The 23,219-nt window shown below is 42.2% G+C and overlaps 1 protein-coding gene and 1 pseudogene across 3 annotated transcripts; both read left to right on the top strand.

Moving 5' to 3' along the window:
• LOC134390037 (gamma-soluble NSF attachment protein-like) overlaps positions 1–9,556 on the top strand; it is a 29,438-nt pseudogene extending 19,882 nt beyond the window's left edge.
• A 1,571-nt stretch (positions 9,557–11,127) lies between these two features.
• Positions 11,128–23,125, top strand: MRPS22 (mitochondrial ribosomal protein S22). 3 transcript variants are annotated; one of them, XM_063114156.1, is made up of 8 exons: positions 11,128–11,309; positions 13,873–14,036; positions 15,135–15,299; positions 17,317–17,460; positions 17,757–17,840; positions 19,162–19,307; positions 22,273–22,381; positions 22,917–23,125. In XM_063114156.1, exons 1-8 carry the CDS (start codon positions 11,138–11,140, stop codon positions 23,010–23,012), a joined length of 1,080 nt encoding a protein of 359 aa, XP_062970226.1. In that variant the 5' UTR covers positions 11,128–11,137; the 3' UTR covers positions 23,013–23,125. The 3 variants fall into 3 exon arrangements, with proteins under 3 accessions (XP_062970226.1, XP_062970225.1, XP_062970224.1); XM_063114155.1 differs by having other exon boundaries at positions 13,870–14,036; XM_063114154.1 differs by having other exon boundaries at positions 13,843–14,036.
• Positions 23,126–23,219: the final 94 nt, after the last annotated feature.

The following is a 23,219-nucleotide window of genomic DNA, read 5'->3' as shown; positions in this document are numbered from 1 at the left end:
CATGTCTACATAAAACGTCCGGTGGAACCTACTCAAAATAGAAAATAGGCCTAAAAGTGAAATGTAAAATTATGAACATTCTAGAAGAAAATGTAGGAAAAAATCTTTTTGATTTTGGGTTAAACAATGTGTGACCTATAAAAGAGCACATTGATGCATTGAACCTCATCAAAATAAAAAATTTCTTTTTAAAAGATGTTGTTAAGAGAATACAAAGGAAATCCACAAACTGGGAGAAAATATTTGAAAATATATTTGTAAGAGGGTATTTCAAAAAGTTTGTGGAAGAATTGAATTGAAAGATAATATAAATATTTCCATGAACTTTTGGAAGACCTCCCTGTAATGGATTAAATTATGTCCCCCCCAAACTCCCTGAAGCTTGACTTGTGTCCCCCCAAGTTTTATGTATTAGAAACTTAGCCCCCACTGAGACTGTTAAGAGGGTGGGAAATCCTTTTAAGGTAACTGAAAGGTGGGGCCTTAAAGAGGTGATTGGATTATAGGAACATGCAAGTGAATGGACTAAAAATGGCAGTCAGGGGCGTGGTTCTGAGGGCTTTAAAAGAAGAGAAGAGTCTGTCTCTCTCTCTCTCAGCTCTCTCTGCTTCCACCATCTTCCAATGTGAGACCCCTGGGTCACTGTTGCCACCACCAGATGGACTTTGGAGTCCCCATCCTGAGAAACTGTAAGCAATAAATTTTATTTTTTTAGTAAATCACCCAGTTTCAGGTATTTTGTTATAAGCAAAAAAATGGACTAAGACAGAAAATTGGTACCAGAGAAGTGGGGTGTTGCTTATAACAAATAGTTGAAAATGTGGAAGCAGCTTTGGAACTGGGTGTTAGGCAAAGGTTGGAAGAGTTTGGAGGACTCAGAAGAAGATAAAAAGATGAGATGAGAGAAAGGTTGGAATGTCTTAGAGACTGGTTACATGGTGGTGAGCAGAATGCTGATAGAAATATGGACTGTAAAGACCATTCTTAAGGACGTCTCAGAAATAAGAAGTTTATTGGAAACTGGGGCAAAGTTCACCTTTGCTGTGAACTGGAAGGAACTTGGGTACAGTGTGTCCATGCCCTAGGACTTTGTGGAAGGTGGGACCCAAGAGCTGTGAACCAGAATGTCTGGCAAAAGAAATTTCTAAACAGCAAAGCATTAAGGAAACTACATGGTTACTTGTAACAGCCTACGCTGAGTTATGGCAGCAAAGGCATGACGTGAAGCCAGAATTTAAAAGGGAAGCAGAACATAAAAATTTAGAACATTTGCAGCCTGGTCATGTGGGAGAGAAGCAGAGAGCATGCAATGGTACAGCCCAGAGACCATTAGCTAAGAAGATTAACACAAAAGAACAGGATTATCAAGAGAAGGGGAAAAAGGCCATGAAGGCATTGCAGAAGCCTCTGGGGTCAACCTTTCCATTTCAGATCCAAAGACCTAGGGAGACAGAATGGTTTTGGGGGACACACCATGCCAGCACCTCAGGGACCACCCAGGGTCCCGAGGCATGGATCTGGGGACCGGACTCCCCTCCCACAACCAGGCACACCGTGCTAGCACCTCAGGGCCACCCAGGGACCCAAGGCTTGGAGTAAGAGACCTGACACTCCCCACAACCAGGCACACTGCCAGTGCCAAGGAGCATGCCAAAAACATCGCCTCCATGTGGGTGGCACACCACAGCCACCACAATAACCATGGCTGCTTTGAAAATGGCTAGATGCCACAACGACCACACAGATGGTCTGCCAGCCACTGGAGTGCATTGACACAAGGAGAGTCACCAGCAGAGACAAAGAAAAGAAAAGGATGTCTCTCTCCACAAAGCCCATTTCAGAGTGACAGAAGAAACGTCTGCTCTGTGATAATATTGGCGGAACTGATCACACTTCTCAGCATTGGAGAGATCATCTGGGAAACAAATCAACAGAGTAACCATTACTCTTTCAGAGGGAGAGAAGAAATCTAAGGTAATTAGAGTGGGGAGGGGGGAAGAAGACGGGGATCGGGAGAGGTTGGATAAGGGGCATAAAGAATAATTATGATTTGTAACAATATATATGCTAGTAATATTGATTTGATCAACATATCTCAATGTTGACCCCCAAAAATATATATAATCAATTTAGATTCAATAAAAATTTTTTTAAAAAAAGAATGGTCTTGGGGTCAACTGCTCAGAGCCACCTCAGGAAGCTGCTTCTAGCACCAGCACCCCAGCTGCTTTGCCTGCCCCAGCCATGGCTAAATTGGCCCCATGTGTGGCTGGACCCACAGATTTGGAAAATACAAGCCAGAAGCCTTGGCAGCATCCACGTGGTGTTAAGTCTTTAGGCTCACAGAATGCCAGAGCTGTGGAGACTTGGGAGCCTCCACCCTGATTTCAGAGGATGTATGGAAAAGTCTGGGGGCCCAGGAAGAGATCTGTCACAGAGGTGGGTTCACCACAGACAGCCTTCACTAGAGCAATGCTGAGCAGAAATGTGGAGTCGGAGTTGCAGCAGAGAAACCCCATCAGCACCATATCTAGTGGAGCCATGAGAGTGGGACCATCATGGAGACCCCAGACCTGTGGAGCTATCAGCGTGCAATACCAGCCCGGGAGAGCTAAAGCATCACCTGAGACCAGTAAAGCCATAGAAGTGGAGCTGCCTGAGGACTTGGGGACCCAAGCCCCCACCAGTGTGCAGAGGACATTGAACATGGAGTCAAGTTACAAGATTCACCAGTTTTAAGATTCAATGCATGTCCTGCTGGGTTTCAGACTTGCTTAGAACCTGTTACACCTTTCTTCTGGCCTATTTCTCCCTTTTGGAATGTGAATATGTACCCTAAGTTTGTCCCACCATCGTCTCTTGGAAGTAGATAACTCGTATTGATTTCACAGATGGAACTCTGAACTTTGGACCCTTGAGTTGAAACAAGTTAAGACTCTGGGGATGAAATGAACATATTTGCATGTGAAAAGGACATGAGTTCGGGGGGGCTAGGGGTGGAATATAATGGATTAAATTATGTCTCCCCCAAACTCCCTGAAGCTTGACTTGTGTCCCCCCAAGTTTTATGTATTAGAAACTTAGCCCCCACTGTGACTGTTAAGAGGGTGGGAAATCCTGTTAAGGTAACTGAAAGGTGGGGCCTTAAAGAGGTGATTGGACTGTAGGACCATGCAGGAGTGAATGGACGAAAAATGGCAGTCAGGGGCGTGGTTCTGAGGGCTTTAAAAGAAGAGGAGAGTCTGTCTTTCTCTCTGCTCTCTCTGTTTCCACCATCTTCCAATGTGAGACCTCTGGGTCACTGTCGCCACCACCAGATGGACTTTGGACTCCCCATCCTGAGAAAGTGTAAGCAATAAATTTTATTTTTTCAATAAATCACCCAGTTTCAGGTATTTTGTTATAAGCAATGCAAAACAGACTAATACACCCTCATTTCCAGAATATATAAGAATTCCCAAAATTCAATAAGAAAATGAACAACTCAATTTTTTAAATAGGCAAAAGATTTAAATAGACAAATCACTGAAAAAGATAGATGAATGGCAAATCAGCACATAAAAAGATGTTCAACACCATTAGTTGTTAGGCCAATACAAGTTAAAAACCACTGAGATACCACAACAACATATTAGAATGGCTAAAATGAAAAAGAATGACTATATCCAGTGCTGGTGAGGATGCTGGGGAAACAAAAGCTCTCGTAGGCTGACGATGGAGATACACAACAGAACAACTACTTTAGGAAAGTGTGGGAGTCTCTTAAAAAGTTAAACATACACCTAACATATGATTCAACCATGGACTCCTAGATATTTACCCAAGAGAAAGGGAAACATATGCCCAAAGACTTGTCACAGATGTTTACAGGAGCTTTATTTGTAACAGCCAAAGACTGGAAACAACACAAAATCCCTCAACAGGTGAAAGGATAAAAAATTTGGCACAGCCATACAATGGACTATTTATTACTCAGCAATAGAAAGACACAAACTGTTGATACATATGACAACATGAGTGAATCTTAAAATAATTATTTTGGGTGAAAGAAGCCAGAAAAAAAAAAAAAGAATATATGAACTTGTGATACCTTTTGTATGAAACTCTAGAAAATGCAAACCAATCTATAGTGAAAGAAAGCAGTGGTTGCCAGGAGGAGAGAGTTATGTGGGAAGAGTGGGAGAGGCGATCACAAAGGGGCACCAGGAAACTTTTGTGTCATGGAGGTGTTCATTATCTTGGTTGTGGTTGTGGTTACATGGGGTATGCATGTGCCAAGACTTACCAGATTATATGCTTTAAGTGTGTGCAGTTTATTGCATGCCAATTATACCTGAATATGCCTGTTTGTGTACTTGTGTATTTATTTATTAAAAACAAGTCAACTCCATGGGAAATTGCTGAAGTCAGGGATATGTGTCTCTCTTCTCATATTTTCCACAGAGCTTTAGGCCAGGTTACGCGGAAGGTGGCTAACAAAGGTTTGATTATTTTTGTTCCTGTAAGACATACCAGCATAGAAAGAAACTCACTGAGCAAGGATGTTCACTGTTGCCATTTAACTAACGGGCAAATTGTGATTTTCTGAATTAGCTAGAGTCACAGGAGGCGAGGGACTTGGTCTGGCCACTTATTTCTCTGGACTTCTAGTTCAAGCCAATTCATTTCAATCTGAAATGTTTGCAGCCCTGGACAGTTTCTAAAGGAGGCAGAATAAATGACACCCAGCGAGGGAACAGATAAAATAAGAATGATGATGATGACGGTAACAGTGACGATGGCAATGGTACGATTTACCACTCAATTGCCACTGACTGTGCCAGAGCACCATCTGCTTCATGTCTGTTAACCCTCACCCCAGTCCTGGGTGGAAGCTGTTATCATCCCATCTTAGAGTGAAGAAACCAAGAGGTGGTGCATATCCCAGGCTCATACATCTAATAAGATATGGAACTAGAATTTGAACCCATGTCTGTCTGGTTCCAAAGCCTGTGCTCCTACCATTAAACTGTACCTATTCCCAGGCCAATATACATGTGTGAACACATGCATGTCCACCTGAACACATATGCAAGGCCACGCAAACACACACATGCACACATGCAGCTGTTCAACCATATGTACACAACTATAATGCACACACATGGGTACTCATACATGCATGCACACATTTAAACACATGCATATTTGTGTGCATACAAAAATGGCCACATACATACACAAAAGCATGCACACACATGCCCCCTGAACATACACACGAATGCACATACACATTTGCCTGACACCGACAGGCAAGCACACACACATGCATGTACACATACACAGAGGCACACACCTAGGGCACCCTAAGAACATACATTCTTCCCTTCTGTTTCTGGCTTCCTATAAGCAGTGACCAATGCATCCCACTGCCAGACTCTTGCAACCCAGACCCCAGTAATCTTCAGAACACTGAAGCCCTAAGTCTAAAGTGAAATTATGCTTAGGCCCCTGAACTGGGAACTGCATGCAAGTCAGGGCAATCATATGCATCACATTTTCCCATGAAAGAGATTTCTGATAGGCTTATTAACCTTTGAAAATACCAGTTCTCAGTCCAAAAGACTTCCAGAGTTGAGATTGAATTGAAAAATAACCTCGTGACAGACCACCCGGTTCTGAGCTGATGGGAATTACTTTCAACCCAGGCCAGCATGTCTCTCAGACAAAATGTTCCACATACCAAACCTGATGCAGCCGGCTCTTGGGAGCAGGGGAGCCAAGTGTCATCTATTACAGATCATATCCATGATGGCTGTGACATGGGTGGTTGCTTTGGGCCGAAGTCACTGTGCGGGCAGCTGAGGTGGCCAAAAGGAGCCAGCCCCAGTACCTTTGGCATTTACGACCCTGTTCTACAGGAAAGAGGGTTTGCCTATCATCACAGACAGATGCAGCTTTGGCCTCTGGCAATCATTTTCTATTTTGAGTATTCAGTTTGGGGTGGAATCGTAGTTCAGTGGATGCTGTCAGAAGAAAAGAGACAGAGTGTCACGTGGGAAACTGGAGATCAACTGATAACTCCAGGGTTGGAGGAACTGACTCATCCACCCCCACTGTCTCGTGGTGGAGGACAGTGTCCCTTCCCTCTCTCTTTTGGGCCACATTCTGGCTCAGAAGACAGTCCATACAATTTCGGGAGGTCTTAGTGTTTTTCCTTACTTCATGCAACACTTGTGAAACAGAGCTTTTCCACCATAACAGCTGCCAGAGACCTCAAAGGTTAGCCTGTCTCTACACTGAATAAATTGGGAGGTCTTGGGCAAGACCTGTAACTTCACAGCATCAGCTTAATGCTGAAGAAGATAAGAATATTGGTGCCTGCCCTGTCTTCCTCACCATTTTGCCATGAAGACTAACAGGGCTAATGAGAAGGTAATGTGCTTGAGTGAGAGGGAAGGGGTTGTGCTTTGTCACATCTTTCACCATCCCCACCATTGTTCAAGGTTTTCCTGCTCAGACACAACCTTGCACAGGCTTCCAGGCATGTCTTCAAATGTTTTCCCTCTCCCTCTAGAATGATCAGAAATAGATTCTAGCTGCCAGATCCTGGCTCTTCGTCTACTCTTCTGCAGACTGTCTCATGCCTCAGTAGGTTGTATCACAGCCAAGTGCCCAGCCCCCAGAAGATACTTCAAACTTCTCCCTCTGGAAGCTCCCCACACAACCCTACCTCTTCTCAGCCATTGACTTCACTTTCCATTGCTCAGAAAAACAGAGGCTGAGAGTTAGGTAGGCCCTTTGATTCTCTCCCCAAAATGTATCCACACGCTAGCCATCTTTAACTATTTGCCTCCTGATACAAAGGCCCCTTCCCACTAACTGACAATGTCTCTACTTGAGATTTTTATCCCTGAAGCTTCCCCAGGTATCTCACAGCATCACTAGTCCCTTCTCATGTCTGGGTCTTTACTCTTTCCCTTGCTGCCAGTCCCTTCTCAGCATGAAAAGGGGAACTTTGACCATGGAATTTGTGTCTCCATAGGAATATGTTGGGGATTTGGATTCTGAGCAGGAGCAGGGGGAAAAAAGTCTAGGTGATTACAAAAATAGGGCAGATGTGGGCCCTGGGGGAGGCTTAAAGGATAGAGTATGGAAGATTATACAGAAGTTGCAAGAGTATTGCTGGAGACCGCATGCATTCTTAGATTGTCTAGACTGTCACCTTTCTCTCTTGGGCCCTGTCCTTCCTCTCTCCATCCCTCTCCCTGGCTTCTACCCTGTAAACCCCATCATGAATACTAAAAGCTCAGAGAAAAATCCTACTCTCTTTAGAGAAACAAAAGTTCAGACCCTGTTAAATCACTGAGAGTTGGGTAATTGAGACATTACTGTACTTTTATTTTTCAAATAAGAGGAAATCATTCTTGCTCCACAGAGCTGGTGATCTCTCTGGAAGACATGACCTCATGAATCCTACCAGGACCTGTGGCTGTATAGTCTTGGAACTGTCAATCATAGGGCCAGCCCTCCCCATGCTCCAGGGGCGAATAGATTCCTACCCAGACCAATCACCTCTTTCCCCAGGAACTTACACCTGATGGGAAGCATGTAGTTGGAACCAAGTCGTTGTGATAGCAGCCTCCTGGAGAGATTTCTCGAGTTTTTGCCTCTTGGAGTCCGTGGAACTGCCATCCTTCAAGTGCTTCCCAGGGCTTGGGTATCCAGCTTTTCTGTTATCTCTGTGAAATATCCAACATTCTTTCAATCACTTCCATCTCTGTTCTACTCAGGAAAGATTTCTGTCACATGCTGAAAATCTTCTTCAGAATGTGATCAACTTGCTTCCACATGACCTTCTCAACACCCTTTTTTGAAAAATGAGTATTTCAGGCATTGGATCCTGAAAGTACTTTATCCTAAAAGTCTGCAGGATAAGTACTATCATTGTAACCATTTTTTTCAGGTTAGGTACTGAGGTTCTGAAATGTGTGGGCATATGCCCAAGATTATAGCTGGAACCAGAAATCTTGGTTATTCCATGTCAACAAAACTCACTATAGCCCAAGTAATAGAGGTTAGTAAGAGGAAAGTGGGAGGCTCTCTGGCCAAGACAGCTCCTTTCTCCAATTCTCTCCATACATAGTCTCTCACCTCTGCTTCTGAGGATCTGCTGCACTTTCCTGCCTTTCTCTGCAGACTGGCTTTCTCTGCTCATTCATCAACGAGTAAATTGCTGAAAAAGACTGATTCAGTCCAAACTCTAAACAGTTGTTTGCTTCAAGCTTCCACCATTAACTATAGTTTCTGTATCTCTTCGTTTGAATTATTGATCGAAAATACGGTGTCTAGTCAGCTGGGGTAGGCTGGAAAATGTCCCCCTACCTCCACCCCCACCCCCAAAGATAATTGCATTCTAGTCCCTAAAACCTGCGAATGTTACCTTATATGGAAACAGTCTTTGCAGATGGGATCAAATTGAAAGATTTTAAAATGAGGGCAACAAGTTTGAGCCCTGCGGCCCGCCGTCGCTGCTGCGTCTCCCAGAGTCCTCCGCGGCTCCCGCGCCTGCTCGCCCGGCTGTGGCGCGGCCGGAGGGAGGAGCGTTCTTAGACCCTGCGTCAGGGGCCGGCTGTAGAGCTGGTGGCTCAGAAGGTACACGAGGTGCTGGAGCATATCGCCAAAGCAGAGAAATATCTGAAAACTGGATTTTTAAATGGAAGCCAAATTATGACAGTGCCGCTTCTGAATATGGAAAAGCAGAAGCAACGGCTTTAAAAAATGCCAAACAGTTTGAACAAGCAAAAGATGCTGCCTCAGGGAAGCCGTTGCCTGTGAAAACAATAGGGCGCTTTTTCGTACTGTCGAAGCTTATGAGCAAACGGGCATGATGTTGAAGGAGATGCAGAAACTACCGGAAGCTGTTCACCTGGTTGAGGAAGCCAGTATGATGCACCTAGAGAACGGCACCCCTGACACAGCGGCCGTGGCACTGGAGTGAGTCGGAAGCTGACCGGAAATGTAGACCCAGAAAAGGCTGTACAGTTATATCAACAGATAGCAAATGTGGTTGAGAATGAGGAACGCTTAGGGCAGGCAGTTGAATTACTGGTAAAAGCCTCAAGACAGCCGGTATGAGGACGCAAGTTTGATGAGGCGGCACTCTATTCGTTAAGAAAAAAATATTTATAAGGAAATTGAGAATTATCCATCTTGTTATAAGAAAACGGTTGCTCAAGTCTTAGCTCATTTCCACAGAAATGACTACGTGGCTGCAGAAAGATGGGTCTGGGAGAGCTACAGCATACCAGGGTTCAATTGCAGTCAAGACTGTGCTGCACTTGAACAGCTTCACGAAAGATATGACCAGCATGATCAAGATCAAGTGTCAGAGGTTTGCAACTTGTCACTTTTCAAGTACATGGACAATGATTATGTGAAGCTGGGCCTGAGTGTGGTGGTTCCAGGAGAGAGAATCATGAAGAAATCACCTGCAACACCACAGGCCAAGCCTAATGGCATCATCATTGCAGCCGCTGATGAAGAGGAAGATGAATATTCAGGAGGACCATGCTAGTATTTTGTTTGCAGAAAAGAAAGGGAAAGTCCTGACATGCTGTTTCATGGAGTTGAGACTGGTTTAAGGGTATGCGTACTTCATTGCAGTCATGATTTTGAGTACTAATAAAGAAAAAATTTTAGTTACCATAATAAATAAATATTTTAAAATGAGGAGATTATCTTGGATTATCAGGGAGATTTGTCACAAACAAAAGAAGAGAAGCTGGTGTGAAAATGGAAACAGATTAAAGATAGAAGTGATGTAGCCACAAGCCAAGGAATGCTTGCAGTCACCAGAAGCTGGAAGAGACAAAAGACAGATTCCTTCTGAGAGCCTCTAAAGGGAGCAGAGTTCTGCAGTTACCTTGATTTCAGCCCAGTGATACTGATTTCAGATTTCTGGCATGTAGAACTGTGAGAGAATGTACTTTTGTTATTGTAAGCCATTTAATTTGTGGTTATTTGTTATAGCAGCCACAGAAAACTAATACAGCAGCCAGTGAATTTGTGCCTTCTGCATTAAGTGTCTACCCATTGTCTAATCAGCTGTGTCCAGAGGGATGTTTATAGGAAAAACAAAGTCACTGAGGCCTGCACTCAGATAAAAGTCATAGGCTGGGAGATACCTGCAAGTATTCCATTACCGCTCCCTGACACCTGCTAGCATGTAGGTGTGAGAGAGAGTGTTGGAAAACGTGGGGCAGCGGTCATCTGCAGCCTGAATCAGTGCCAAGCCTAGAGCTTTTCCTTCCCTTCACCCAAATAGGAAATGAGTTCATAAACAGAGCTCTTAATGGGGAGTGGAGAAAAGAGAGGTGAGGTTAGAAGGTGAGTCTATTTATCTAGCTAATTCAAACAAGTGTTTACTTAACCTTCTTTTGGCAGGCCTTAGGATAAATGCCTAGCACAGGCACCAGTCTATGGTATAGAGAAGGATAAGACCCCCACATCCTGGACAGTTGGGAAAGAACAGAATTATTCAATCACTCATTCATTTATTCATTCAACAAATGTTTTCCATGCGCATTGAGTACTATGCTAGGTGATATAAAATACATAGAGTCACTCACTGTCTTCATGGTGTGAGAAAAATAAATAAGCAGATAAATGAGGAAAATAATCACAAATTGTGAAGAGGGCTATAAAGGCAAGGAATAAGTTATGAAACATAGAATAAGGTGTATGAATTGGTGGTGGTGGTAATCAGGGCTCAGAATCAAGAGTTAGATTTGGTTGTGTGTGAGAAGTTTGAATGGAGAAGTCCAATAGGCAGTTAGATTTTAACCTGGGGATGGGAGAAAAGGTTTGGGCAGGAAGTGGAAATTTGTTATACAGAACCATGGAAACGAATAAAAGGCCCAGGAAAAAGAGCACACAGGGAAAAAGGTGTAAGTTTTATCTTTAGTTGTATGCATAGGGAGGTACACGAACACCTACGTGTGAACGAGCGATCTAGAAGAAGCGGTCTATAAAGATCAAGGAGACTTCCTACCCTCTCCGCCCTCAACTAGACTTCATTTCCCGGAATGCCGCACGAACTGCGCGTGACCCGGAAGTTGCTTCCAGTCGCTTCCTGTGCAAGCGGTCTCGGATAATCATGGCGGCCCTCAGGACTCGAGTACCGCTGTGCATTCTCCTGACAGGTTCTGGGGGTACGAAGCGGGTCTGTTTCCGGGCCCGAGCCGAGTCCCGGCCCGGCTCCCTACTCCAACCGCTGCTCCGGCCCTTCGAGGTGGGGCTGCCATGCCGCGGGCTCTGCTCCGAGGCTGGTAAGTGACCTCCCGGGAGACCTAGAACCTGCTTCTGGTTGGTGGAAACCATGCGGCGGCCTCCGCGGCTCTGCTCTTAGCGAGTCCTCAGACTCAGTCGGCTTCCTTCTGTACCTGCAGTGTTTGTTATCGCCTGTATCTGTTCGTTCATTCACTCAGCCATCAGAGACTGAGCTCCGCTCCTTGCACCAGACTGTGCTAAGCTTAGGCGATACGGCGAACTAAGACTGCCACTGCTTTTCCCTTGGGAACTCCTGATCCAGTGGCGAATTGGCAGTGCAGTGTGACACGTGCCGTGATAGGGGACGCATATAGCAGAGGCATGCAAACTAGGTTGGAAGGGCAGGGAAGGTTTCTGGAAAATATGACCGAAGCTGAGACCTGGTTAACCATGCTAAGGAGAAAGCAAGACGCCTTCCAAGCAGAGGGGACAACATAAGCAAGTGTCCACAAGTGAGGCTGAATACAGGTATTTGAGGAATTCATTTTGGAGGTAGGATTAATAAGGCTTGGCTGTGGCTTTAGGTCTATATTTAAAAGGAAATATCAGCGTTGTTTCTTAAGTTCCTGGTTTGAGTAGTTGAGTGGAGGTAGTCCCATTTGTACCAAAATGAAGATTAATTCTAGCAACAGTTATTTTGGGGGGTGGGGTGGGGTGGGGTGGAGTGTGTTTAAGAGTAGATGAGGCGAAGAGATGGGAAAGGAGACCTGCTTTGGACACATTAAATTTGAGGTGCCTTTGAGATTCAGGTGTTCAGTATGCAGTTAGATATAAATTGAGGGACATCGGACTAAAAATGTAACCAAAGCTGGGCGAATGGGTGGGAATGTCTTGAGGAGAGAGTAGTTCTGAGCACCTACTGTGTGTTGGACACTCTAAGGGCCTCTGGGTACCAGAGATGGGGAGTTCTGGTCTTCAGAGAGCACATCGTCTAGTAGGGGACACAGTGAAGTAAGCAGAACACCTTTGCCTTGTTTTCCTAAATGATATTGGAAGCCATTGGTGAGTTTTAAGCTTGGGAGTATCTTTATTACATTTTAAAGAAATTACCCTGGTTGCTCTGGAGAATGTTCTGAAGTCGGGCCAGAATGGAGTCAGGGAATCTAAGGCAAGAGATAAGGATGGTCTTGATAGGGTAGTGACAGTGGGAAATAAAGGATTAAAAAAATTTATGACGTATAGCAGACAGTATGTTCTGTCATTGTCTTTTTAATTTTTTGTAAAATGAGGGTAATCATAGTATTTACCTCATGGCATTGTTTTGAGGATTAAATGTGTTGAGCACATAGGGTATGTATCTTAGTAAGGACTAGCACATAGTAAATATCTAATAAATCATAGTTGTTATGACTGTTCTGATCACTACTGCTATTGGCTAGATGTGGAGGGTAAGGTGAAGTCAGGAATGACTGTAAGGTTTCTAGCCTTCATGACCGATTGGATGGTGCTGTGATATGGAACAGCAGGAAAAGCAGGTTTGAGATGAGAGAAAATTGATAGGCTCTTAGTTGGCAATATTGAAGTGCATGTGAGATGACCATTGGGTAGTTGGATGGAAGATAATTTTGGCTGGAGATTCACATTTTAAAGAGTCTCTAGCATATAAAGGTAATTAAAGTCATAGTAGATCATCCAGTGAGAATGTGAGAAGGGAGAAAAGAAAAGGACATAATTTAGAATCCTGAAGAACACCAAGGTTTACAGGACTAGCAGAGGAAGAGGTCACTGGGAACAAATGGCTTTTTCTTTTTTCCTAATGGAAATAGAAGTTAGGCAAAGGAATAGATAAACTGCATGAGGCAGAGTTTAGATCTGAGTCTCCTCTCCTGTTCAGAGTTCTTCCACACGGCCTCTTCAGTATCATGTCCAGTGATCTAAGTCTCTCTTTCCTAGCTGCAACCCTTCAGTCTAGCATTTCTTTCCCTTTTATCTCCCCCTTGTTGAGGCTCCTGGGAAGCTGCCTTTGACCTTGTCATGCTCTTCCTATTCCCAGACTATGTTTAGTTCCTTCCTCCGTAGTCACAGAAGTCCCTGTGCCTCCCTTGTATATAGCACTTAATCGAGGAGCACCATGGTAGACTGGAAATGATCTAGGCTTTAAAACCAGACAAACCTGTAAATTGCTGTAAATTTTGGCTCTATCACTAAATAGCTAGTTGTCTTGGGGTAGGCTTCAGCAGCCTCATTTATAAAATTGGGATATCAATACTCAGTACTATTTTGTGGGTTGTCATAAGCATACCTGAAAGTGTATGTTATGCCTGGCATGTAGGAGACAACTCTAAATGGTAGTGACCATTGCTATTATTATTGTTAATTACTTGTTACCTATTGCTTCCTCCAGTAGACTGTCTTTTTGGCAGATTGTGTCTATGTCCTCATTATAAAGAATGCTCAGTAAGTTTTAAATGAATGGATGAATGAATCTCATAGGTATTAGCATTATGCAGTGCTGAGGCAGACATTGTGCTAATTGTTTTTATTAACTTACTTTTCTACTGAGAGGTCTTGTTGGCTTATCATTTTTGCCAGCTTCTTATTTGCTAAAATCCATTTTAGCAGCATCTGGTAGCTCGGAGATCAAGAAACCTGCATTTATGGATGAGGAAGTCCAGAGCATTCTCATTAAGATGACAGGCTTGAACTTGCAGAAGACCTTTAAGCCAGCTATACAAGAACTGAAGCCACCAACCTATAAGCTAATGACCCAGGCACAGTTGGAAGAGGTATGTGAATACAGAAATGATAGACCTCTTGGAAAGAGAGACCCTTCTTTAAGGGGTTATACAGGATTTCTAGAGGCCCCTCCAGATGCTTTTAGATGCTCTTCCACAGTCTAGAGAGGGGACTACCAGGTACAGAATTGAGAAAAGAAATGTGAATAGGCAGGCGAGAGGAGCAGGGAGCAAGGCCAGAATTGAACTGATGGGTAAGGTCTGGGTGTCCAAGCAGAGTCTGCTCTCTGCTCCCAAGCCAGTCTGAGCATCCTTCCTTTTTCCTGCCTGCTCCAGCTTCCTTCCTGAAGAAACATCTGCTGTGAGCTGCCTTGTGGCTGAAGCTTTGGTGAGATTATGAGATTCCACTGAACAACATCTTACTCTAGGCGCCAGTGTCCTCCTGGAGCCATGGATACAGAGTCCTTTGTGGAAAACACTTTGATATATGAATATGTGAAGCATTAATACTCTTTCTGATTCAAAAGTGATTTATAGTTGTACCAAAAAATTCAAATATCCAATAGTGTATCACGTGAAGAGTGAAAGTCCCCTTTTCCCTTCTCAGAGGTAAGCACTGTTAACAGTATGGCATGAAGCAGTGTAGTCAGGGGTTAAGAGCATGGGCTCTGAACTTGGGTTGCCTGGGTTCAAGTCCAGGTTCTGCAACTTCCTAGCAATTTACTTAACATCTGTGTGCCTCTATTTTCTCTTCCTTAAAACGAAGATGATAACAATAGCATATAGCTCCTAAGGTAGTTATGGGCATTAAATGAGCCAAATATATCACAGTATTTGAACAATATCTGGCACATAGTAAGCCTCCAATAAAGGCAACCCTTTATTCTATTTCACACAGCTTTTGTGTCCTGGCTCTGCCTCTGAGAATTCCTTTGCTGTTTAAAACAAAGGAATAACAGTTAAGTGTGTGGCTTGTACGCTCAGCCACTCTGCAGAGGCAAAGGCCAGGGCCCACAAGTTCAAGTTTGACTTTTCACTCACTGATTTATGGCTACAGCTTCTTTTCTTTGCCGTCTTTAGCATTTTTATTAGTATCTGCTTTTGGTCTGTAACCTTGTGGCTTCTTTAAGAAATATTTTATTTCAATAGGCTACAAGACAGGCAGTTGAAATAGCTAAGGAACGGTTAAAAATGCCACCAGTTCTGGATGAGCGAGCACCAATAAATGATGTGTTAGCTGAAGATAAAATCTTGGAAGGAACAGAAACAGACAAATACGTGTTTACTGATATAACATACAGCATACCACACCGGGTGAGTATATGTCTAATTGCAAAATGACCTTAGTTTGAATTGCCATGTGGAGATGGGCCTGAGGGCTGATGTGACCTGGCTGTCTCTAATGCTTCCAGACCAAAATTTGTGTGACTGGGTGAGACTCTTCTGGAAGATGCAGTATGAGGAGGATGAGAAATGGAGACCAGCCCTCCATCATTATACTGCCATTTCCCTTCGGATTTGGACAAAGTCTATATTCCATATTGACTGCAAAGAGACAGATGTGCTGAGATAGAACAAGGGGTATACAGACAGAAACCCATCCCAAAACCACAGAGATAAAAAATCTATAAGGCAGTGGGAGAAGGAAATTTGTTTTGCCTGTTAGACTGATTTCCTTAGCTGAAGCTTTTTGAGAAGATGGAGTGTTTGTATCCTGTACCTTCCTTGATGATGTCAAGAAACTTAGATTTCCCAAAAGATTTTCACTTTCCAGAATTTTCAGTAAGAAGGACAGATGTTTCTCAGATAATTTTTCGGACATCACTGCTCTGTCTGTTTTAATCATTATTTTTTGGCTCCTCTTCCCTTGATTGCCAACTTAAAAGAACACTCTGGCACTTTAAAACATAACAATTTTGTATTTGAACCTTTGTAAATAAAGAATAAAAAGATAATTTATAATTTGGCCCACAAAATGCATTAGGATACTACAGAATGCTGAATTTGGGAGAAGGACCACCCCATATTAGTATTTTATGATGATCATGGTGGGAAGACATGATTTGTACTATGTTCATGTCTACACCAGCCATCTCCATATCTGACATAATGAACGGGGATCACAGAGTTTTCATTTTAATGAGAATTTTTGTTTTGTGGTGCACTGCTATGAAGGCTGGTTGTGGAAGTATTTTACAACTTGAAAGGGGAAAAGGAACTTGCAATTCAAATTTCTCAAATTACCAAAATCCTTGGGCTGAGCCCGTGGCGTACTCGGGAGAGTGCGGCGCTGGGAGCGCAGCGACACTCCCGCCGCGGGTTCGGATCCTATATAGGAATGGCCGGTGCACTCACTGGCTGAGTGCCGGTCACGAAAAAGACAAAAAAAAAAAAAAAAATTACAAAATCCTTTAGTAGAAAAATTGTGTTATTTTGGCATTTTTTTTTTTCTTTTCTATTTGAAGTGCTTGATGAATGTTTTACTTACATTATCCTCAGAACACATTCTGAGGCTCTTATATATCTGAAAAGTTGAGAGGCAGTACCATCTGGTTAATTTATACATTAGTCAGGTGTGTGTCAATTATCAGCAATGTGCAAAACTCTGTATGTATGTCACTCTGGGTGTTTCAAATAATTATAATCCACATTTTCTCCAGATATTTAACCATTTCTGAGAGATGTCAAGAGTCTTCCACATGATAAATTGCCAGTTGAATGATACAAACAGTGGTTAGAATTCAGAGAAGGAAGTGATCCCATGGCCTGGAATTTGGCTGTTACAAGAGTGAAGAGACCAGAGGCGGGTGGACCAGTCAGTCTCTTGACATATTTATGTCTGATGCCAATATGAGAAATCATAGAGGTGCCATACTCTTGGGTTTGTTCCTTTATCCCAAGTATTTTAAGCACAGATAAAGTAGTACACCTGTTTAGGTGAGACTTTGGAATGGGTAAATGAAATAATTTGAAAAGGTCTTATAGCACTTCTTTCCTCTAAAATGGATTTAGATGAATCTCAGATCAGCTTTCTTTAGGTGAACCATTTTATGTATTGAACCCATATTAGCACCATAGTTGGTACTTACTAAGTACTTTCATTTTAGATTTCTAATTTTCAGATGCACAGCAGTGATTAGTGAAGGGCGTGTCAAGCCTTGGCAAGTCTTTGAGGTTTAAAATTATCATTGAACTCATATGCATGATTACATTGTGTTTCCCAGTTGCACTTTATATTGATTGTAGATTATTCTTATAATAGTCTTAGTGGGACACAGGATCTAAAAATAAGTCCTCACAAACTCATCCTTGATTATATTTTCTATCTCAGGAGCGTTTTATTGTTGTCAGAGAACCAAGTGGCACGCTACGCAAAGCCTCTTGGGAAGAACGGGACCGGATGATACAAGTTTATTTCCCAAAAGAAGGTCGTAGGGTTTTGACACCAGTAATTTTCAAGGAAGAAAACCTTAAGGTAAGGTGACTTAGGTTTTATATCCTAGAGTCAGTGGTTTCTTGTTGAATCCAGTTGGCTCTGGTGCTGCTTGGCATTTTGCCTCGATCAACACAAACATCTCTAACAGTACCTGGATTAGCGTTCTCTCTCTTGTAATTGGCATAACTGGGATTCAAATTCAGGTATGACAATTACAAAGCCCATGTCGTTTCTTTATGCCTCTTGATGGGTACAGATGTGGCCTGTCATGGTGTCAGGACAGGTTCTGAACTTTCGTGTTCTCCTCTGATTCCAACTCTGCTGTGTGATTTTAGACCATGTACAGCAAGGACCGGCATGCAGATGTCCTCAATCTCTGCATTGCCCAGTTTGAGCCAGACTCTGCTGAGTATATAAAGGTGAGTATATTTTATAGTTTCTAAATTATAGGCTTAAGTATGGTTATGAGTAAGATTTTAAATCTAGCACAAGGAGTTTGGTTATAGGCATTGATATAGGGGGAAGGGAAAGGAAATATCTGAAAATCTGAGTACAGATGTCTGCCAGATGTGTATTTCAATTTCACAACCACCTTTCCTTAAGCGTTATACAGCATAGTAAGCAGTAGGGTTACCCAGACTTGATGACAAAGCTAATAATGTTCTAAGCTATTTACTAAAATTGTCAGAGTGCTGTGTGTGTGTCTTACCACTCACAATAGTGAGTATCATCATCACCTGCTGTGTGTGAGGTGCCATCAAGGGTGGCATAGGTGAGGCATAAGCTAGGACAGGGGCTTTGTCACAGCTGCAGTCCAGGAGCGACTGGCAGACAGTGCTGCAGATAAGTATCACCTCACCCATGAAACGTTAGGTGCTGAGAGAAGGTTACAAGGTGCCCTCAGAAAAGGGTTCACAGGAGAGAGGGTTCTACAGGGGCAGGGAACATTGTGGCAGGTGGAGTTGGTTGAGGAGAGGCGTTCAGAAAGAGAGAACAGTGTGAGCAACAGGCAGGAAATAACAAAGTATGCTTGAGAAAAATGGTCGGTCTGGTTTGCTTGTACATGTAACATATTTGTAGCCGAGTAGTTCAAATTTAGGCTGGAAAGGTGGATGGGGACACATCACAGGTGGCCTCAGATACTGGGCTGAGGAATCTGGACTTAAAGTCAGTAAGCCTTGGAAAGCCTTCTGAACAGAGGATGCCCTCGTCATAGTCCTCATTTAGGAAGGTCAATCTGGAGGGAGAACTGAAGGAACATTAGTTAATAAGACAGAATGGCTTAGCTGATGGGATAGGGGAGAAGCAGAGGAGTGAAAAAATACAATTGATTTCTTTTTTCCCCTAGTGACTAAGAAACGGTGATACATTATTTCCGATAGCCTGTATATGTGTAATAGATGCTTAGTAAATAGTGCTTTTCGCTGCTGAAAAGTAATTGATAGGGCTATAAATGCTTGGTATAGCTTACTCCAGGCTACCACACACTTCTACAGTGGACAAGGCACAGACTTGCTGTCATTTGGACAAACTCTTCTTTTGTAATAGAACCCAAGGTGGGTTATACAAGAAATGGTCTAAATCATATCTCTTTGGTTAATGTTAGTGGAGGCAGCTATAAATAGACCTAGTTGCACTCATACTGTCTTGGGTAGCACTCATGGTAGTCAGTGCCTATCGAGTAATGCTGCTCACTTGTTTTTATTTTCATGTTTCTGAAGATGCATTTTATGTGGATAGGTTCATCACCAGACCTATGAAGATATAGATAAACATGGAAAGTATGACCTTTTACGCTCAACAAGACACTTTGGTGGAATGGCTTGGTATTTTGTAAATAAGAAAAAGATTGATGGTTTGCTGATTGACCAGATTCAGAGAGATTTGTAAGTATGATCTTAGTAAGTAATAGAATCATTTTTATTGCCTTAATAGTAAATTTGTATTTAAGCTATAGTAGTTTTCCAGTGATAATGGTATATCATCCAGTGACAAAATGAAGCTTTCACTTCCCTCAGTTTACGCATGAGTTTGTTCTTCCAGCATAACCCAGTTTTCCCCGTCTTTGCTTTTGTGTTGCATAAGCAGGGCTAGATTCTTTGAAACAGTGACTTTGGATCTTTACTGTATACCCTGAGTATTGATTTATCCTGGGCTCACCAGTGCTGCTGGCTATCAAAGAACTTTCCAAATACTCAAAGAAGGATTAAATAGGAAATGTAAAGAAGTAGACATAAGCTCTGGTGGGTGCTTGTTTTCTGGCAGAACTATTTCTTAGGCTTTTCAGTAAAAGTCATCATTTAACTTATGAAAATACTTTTGCTTTTGAAATCCCTTTCCAAGATTTTTAAGGCATTAAAAAAGTTTTTTTTTCAAAGTAGCATGAAACAATGTCTGTTGTATTTTAGCATCAAACTGGTGTGTGCCTAGGCTTCTAGCTAGAAATAATAGTATAGTTTACAACTAGTGATAAAACTGAAGACAAAATTGTCTTTGAGCATCTTTCTATCGGTTGGGTAAGGTAGGGTAAGGAAAGGACACCAGCATGGCTGTAGTAAGAAAGTCAATTTTCCACAAAATGTCCTTGCTGGACTCTAAAGTCTGAACTGCAAGAAGAGGGTTTAGTGGTTATTGCCACCTTCAGACTCTTAGGAGTTTTTGACTCACAGAGTATCCTACTTGTAATCCGAACAAGACACACAAAGGTAAGGCATTTGGAACTAGAAGGTTCCACATGCATTGTCTAAGAAATGCAGCCTGTTTTTGGAAACAGCATTATTTCTCACTGAAATGACATTCTTAAATGTGATGATTTCCACACAAACCAGCCCACTTCACCAGAATATTTCATGGAATCCAATTCAGAGGGCAGAAATGCACCTTCGTCCCCATAAGCAGGGGGCTGGGTGGTGATGGGGATGCTCAAGTGACCTGCCTTCTACGAGTGATTTTTCTACTTATAAAGTTTCTCAAATGTAATCATTCTGAAATTATATTATTAAAATGATGTTTTTGTAAATAATTAGAGCAACACAGAAATGTTAAGTTTGAAAACTGAAGTTCTTTATTGATGTGGACTAATATGTGATATTATAGTATTACTCATTATCACATGTAAGCTGTGTATCTGACGTGGTTCATGTATACTGAGAGGGAGGTTTAAGTACATCTATAACTTTTCCTGCTGTGGGTATGTAAAACCCCTCCTGTGGTAATTCTGAATAGCAGTGAGCTTACTGCAAACCCCAGGCTGGACAATAGAAGGTGCACATCCTTGCTGAATGGAACCCAAGCCAGAATTAGGATCTGCACACATTTATTTCAGAGTCAAGTCCCACTATTGGTTTTGTATGGAAATCTTACATATTACATATTAAAATCTTTTTGAAAATATAAATTTATTTGCTCTTAATTTCAAGTATGGGCTGGGTATTAAGCTAAATTTAAACTGTTCTGTGAGATGCCGGCTTTATACTTCACCATGAACCTAATGAAGCCCTAAACATAATTCTAATGAACAGAAATCCAGTCAAGCTCTTTATAGAGCCACATGTTGAAGTTCTAAAGGGAATTTTTATCTTTTATTTGGAGAGATAGTTTGTTGCCACATTTATTGGGCTTGGTTAGATTATAACAGGCACAATTAATTTGTAATAACATTTTTATTCCCCCCCCCCCCCCGAAAGTTTACTATGGGAGCAGCTCTGGTTTCTTAGTTTTCCCAAGAGATGGCCTTTAGGGTAGATGGGCCTTGGGGTAAGTCCAGAGCATTTCACTAAGGTCACTGTGGCTTGAGGAATTCTGTACCTACTCCCACTGTCACCTATTCTTTATCCCCCAGCTCATGTAAGGAAAGCAGGGAAGGTTGAAGAGTGATAGCTGGGGGAAAACACTGAATTAGGGTGCCCTCACCCCTCGACCCCCAACAAGAAGCCACTAGCTAAGTAGTGGTGTATGTAGCAGAGTCTGAAAAACACGAGAATTTTGGAAGGGTTTTTATCTACCTCCCCCCACCCCCCAGCTATGAGGTGGCAAAGGTAGGAAGGTGTTGACTGTGTGAGAAGATAGTGATTGTTTGGTTTAGGAAAGGGTAGAGAAGTTTTAATGTTGATAAAAAAAATTGTTTATGCATTTCTAAAAAGGTAAGAAAAAACCAGAAAAATTGAATTCTTATTCTGGCTTTATCATGGGTAGTTGTGCGACACTAAAGGTAGCCAATTGCTGATGTAGAACCTGACTTTCATTTTGTCTTATGTGCATTTTTTTGAATTTGTTGCACTAGGTTGCTAATTTTTAACTAATGGGTTCCTGTGAATAGTTAGGTGGCCTGAGAGTCTTTCCTTGGAATCCTGGAGGGCCTCTTGTAGAGGCGCTTATCCACTAATTCAGTCTCAATGAAAATTTGTTAGCAGATGTCACTAAAGGCAAGAGGATTCCCTGTGATCACCAGCCTCCTGCTTATGTAAGATTAAGTTATATTTCTGCTCTCTGAGTTGGATTACACTACACATGCTGGGGAAGTAGACCGCCCTGGAAATCACCACCATTAGGAATGTTGTTTCTATGAGAAATGATGCTCCATTTCCAAAAAGAATACAGCCACATTTGGAATATTCACTTTCATGAATTGGGCATTTCCTGCAGTGACTCCTGCCCTGCCTCACAGAACTGTTGTGAGGCCTAAATTAGTCAATTTTCCTGAAAATGCTTTTGAACTATAAAACTAAAGGCTCCCTTCCCCCACATCAAGGAAAGACTGAAATATAATTTAGTTTGATGTTGGTACACACTTTCGAGGACTGTGAAGCAAATGCAGAAATCGCTTTATAACACTAAGCCTTTCACTTGCAGAATCGATGATGCCACCAGCTTGGTCCACCTGTATCACATACTCCATCCAGATGGCCAGTCCGCTCAAGAGGCCAAAGAGCAGGCTGCTGAAGGAGTAAATTTAATTAAGGTAAAGGCTCTTTTTTCACATTGGCTATTTTGTGGTGGTAATTGAGTTGGGAAAAGTTGAGAAGTGGTAACTAAAAAGATTTTTTTATTGGTAACTAAAAAGATCTGTGAATATAGAACATTTGTGGTCTTGAAAACAGTGTGTTTACAGCCTGCATATTTCTTTAGCCTGGACAATAGAAACAGATGGTCAGGATGGAGGAGGAATGCAGTAAAATAGGTCCGGTAGTGGGTGTGCTGGCAGCTGGAGTTGAGAGAGGTTTGGATAGTGGGGGTACCAGGCTAAAAAAGAAGTCAACCTAACAGGATACTTCTGGTGGTTAGAATTAGTATTGCTTAAACTGTGTTGCATACTGTTTTTCTGTCCATGTATGCTTATTGTCTTTTTATCAAGGGAAAAAATTATTGTGAAACTTGGAAGCCATTTTAACTGGGCTTTGCTACTACAGAAATGTTAATGATGTCTTAAAACTGCAAACTTTATGAATACTGTATGTCCTATTGCTTTAAAACTTTTTTTTTTTTTTTTTAAACAGGTCTTTGCAAAAACAGAAGCACAGAGGGGAGCGTATATAGAATTAACACTGCAAGCTTATCAAGAAGCATTCGTTAGCCATTCTGCAGCTTCCTGAAATATTTTTAAAAAAACATTTCATTTTACTAAATACTACCTTTCTCTTTGTTGATATTGAGCTGAATGTTTATAAATGTTGAGATTAAAAGATACTGATTTGTTCTCTATAAATTTCTTTGCTTTTGAAATTCTAGATAGTGCCTCTGACAGAAATACAAAGAAAAACTTATTACCCTACTCACTTTCTTAGGCTGCAAGGGGAAAT

This window comes from Cynocephalus volans, chromosome 11 (assembly GCF_027409185.1).
Source record: "Cynocephalus volans isolate mCynVol1 chromosome 11, mCynVol1.pri, whole genome shotgun sequence".
In the NCBI taxonomy this organism is placed as follows: Eukaryota; Metazoa; Chordata; class Mammalia; order Dermoptera; family Cynocephalidae; genus Cynocephalus; species Cynocephalus volans.
The sequence above is the reverse complement of the archived record's forward strand: the minus strand, read 5'-3'. Positions and strand labels throughout refer to the sequence as shown.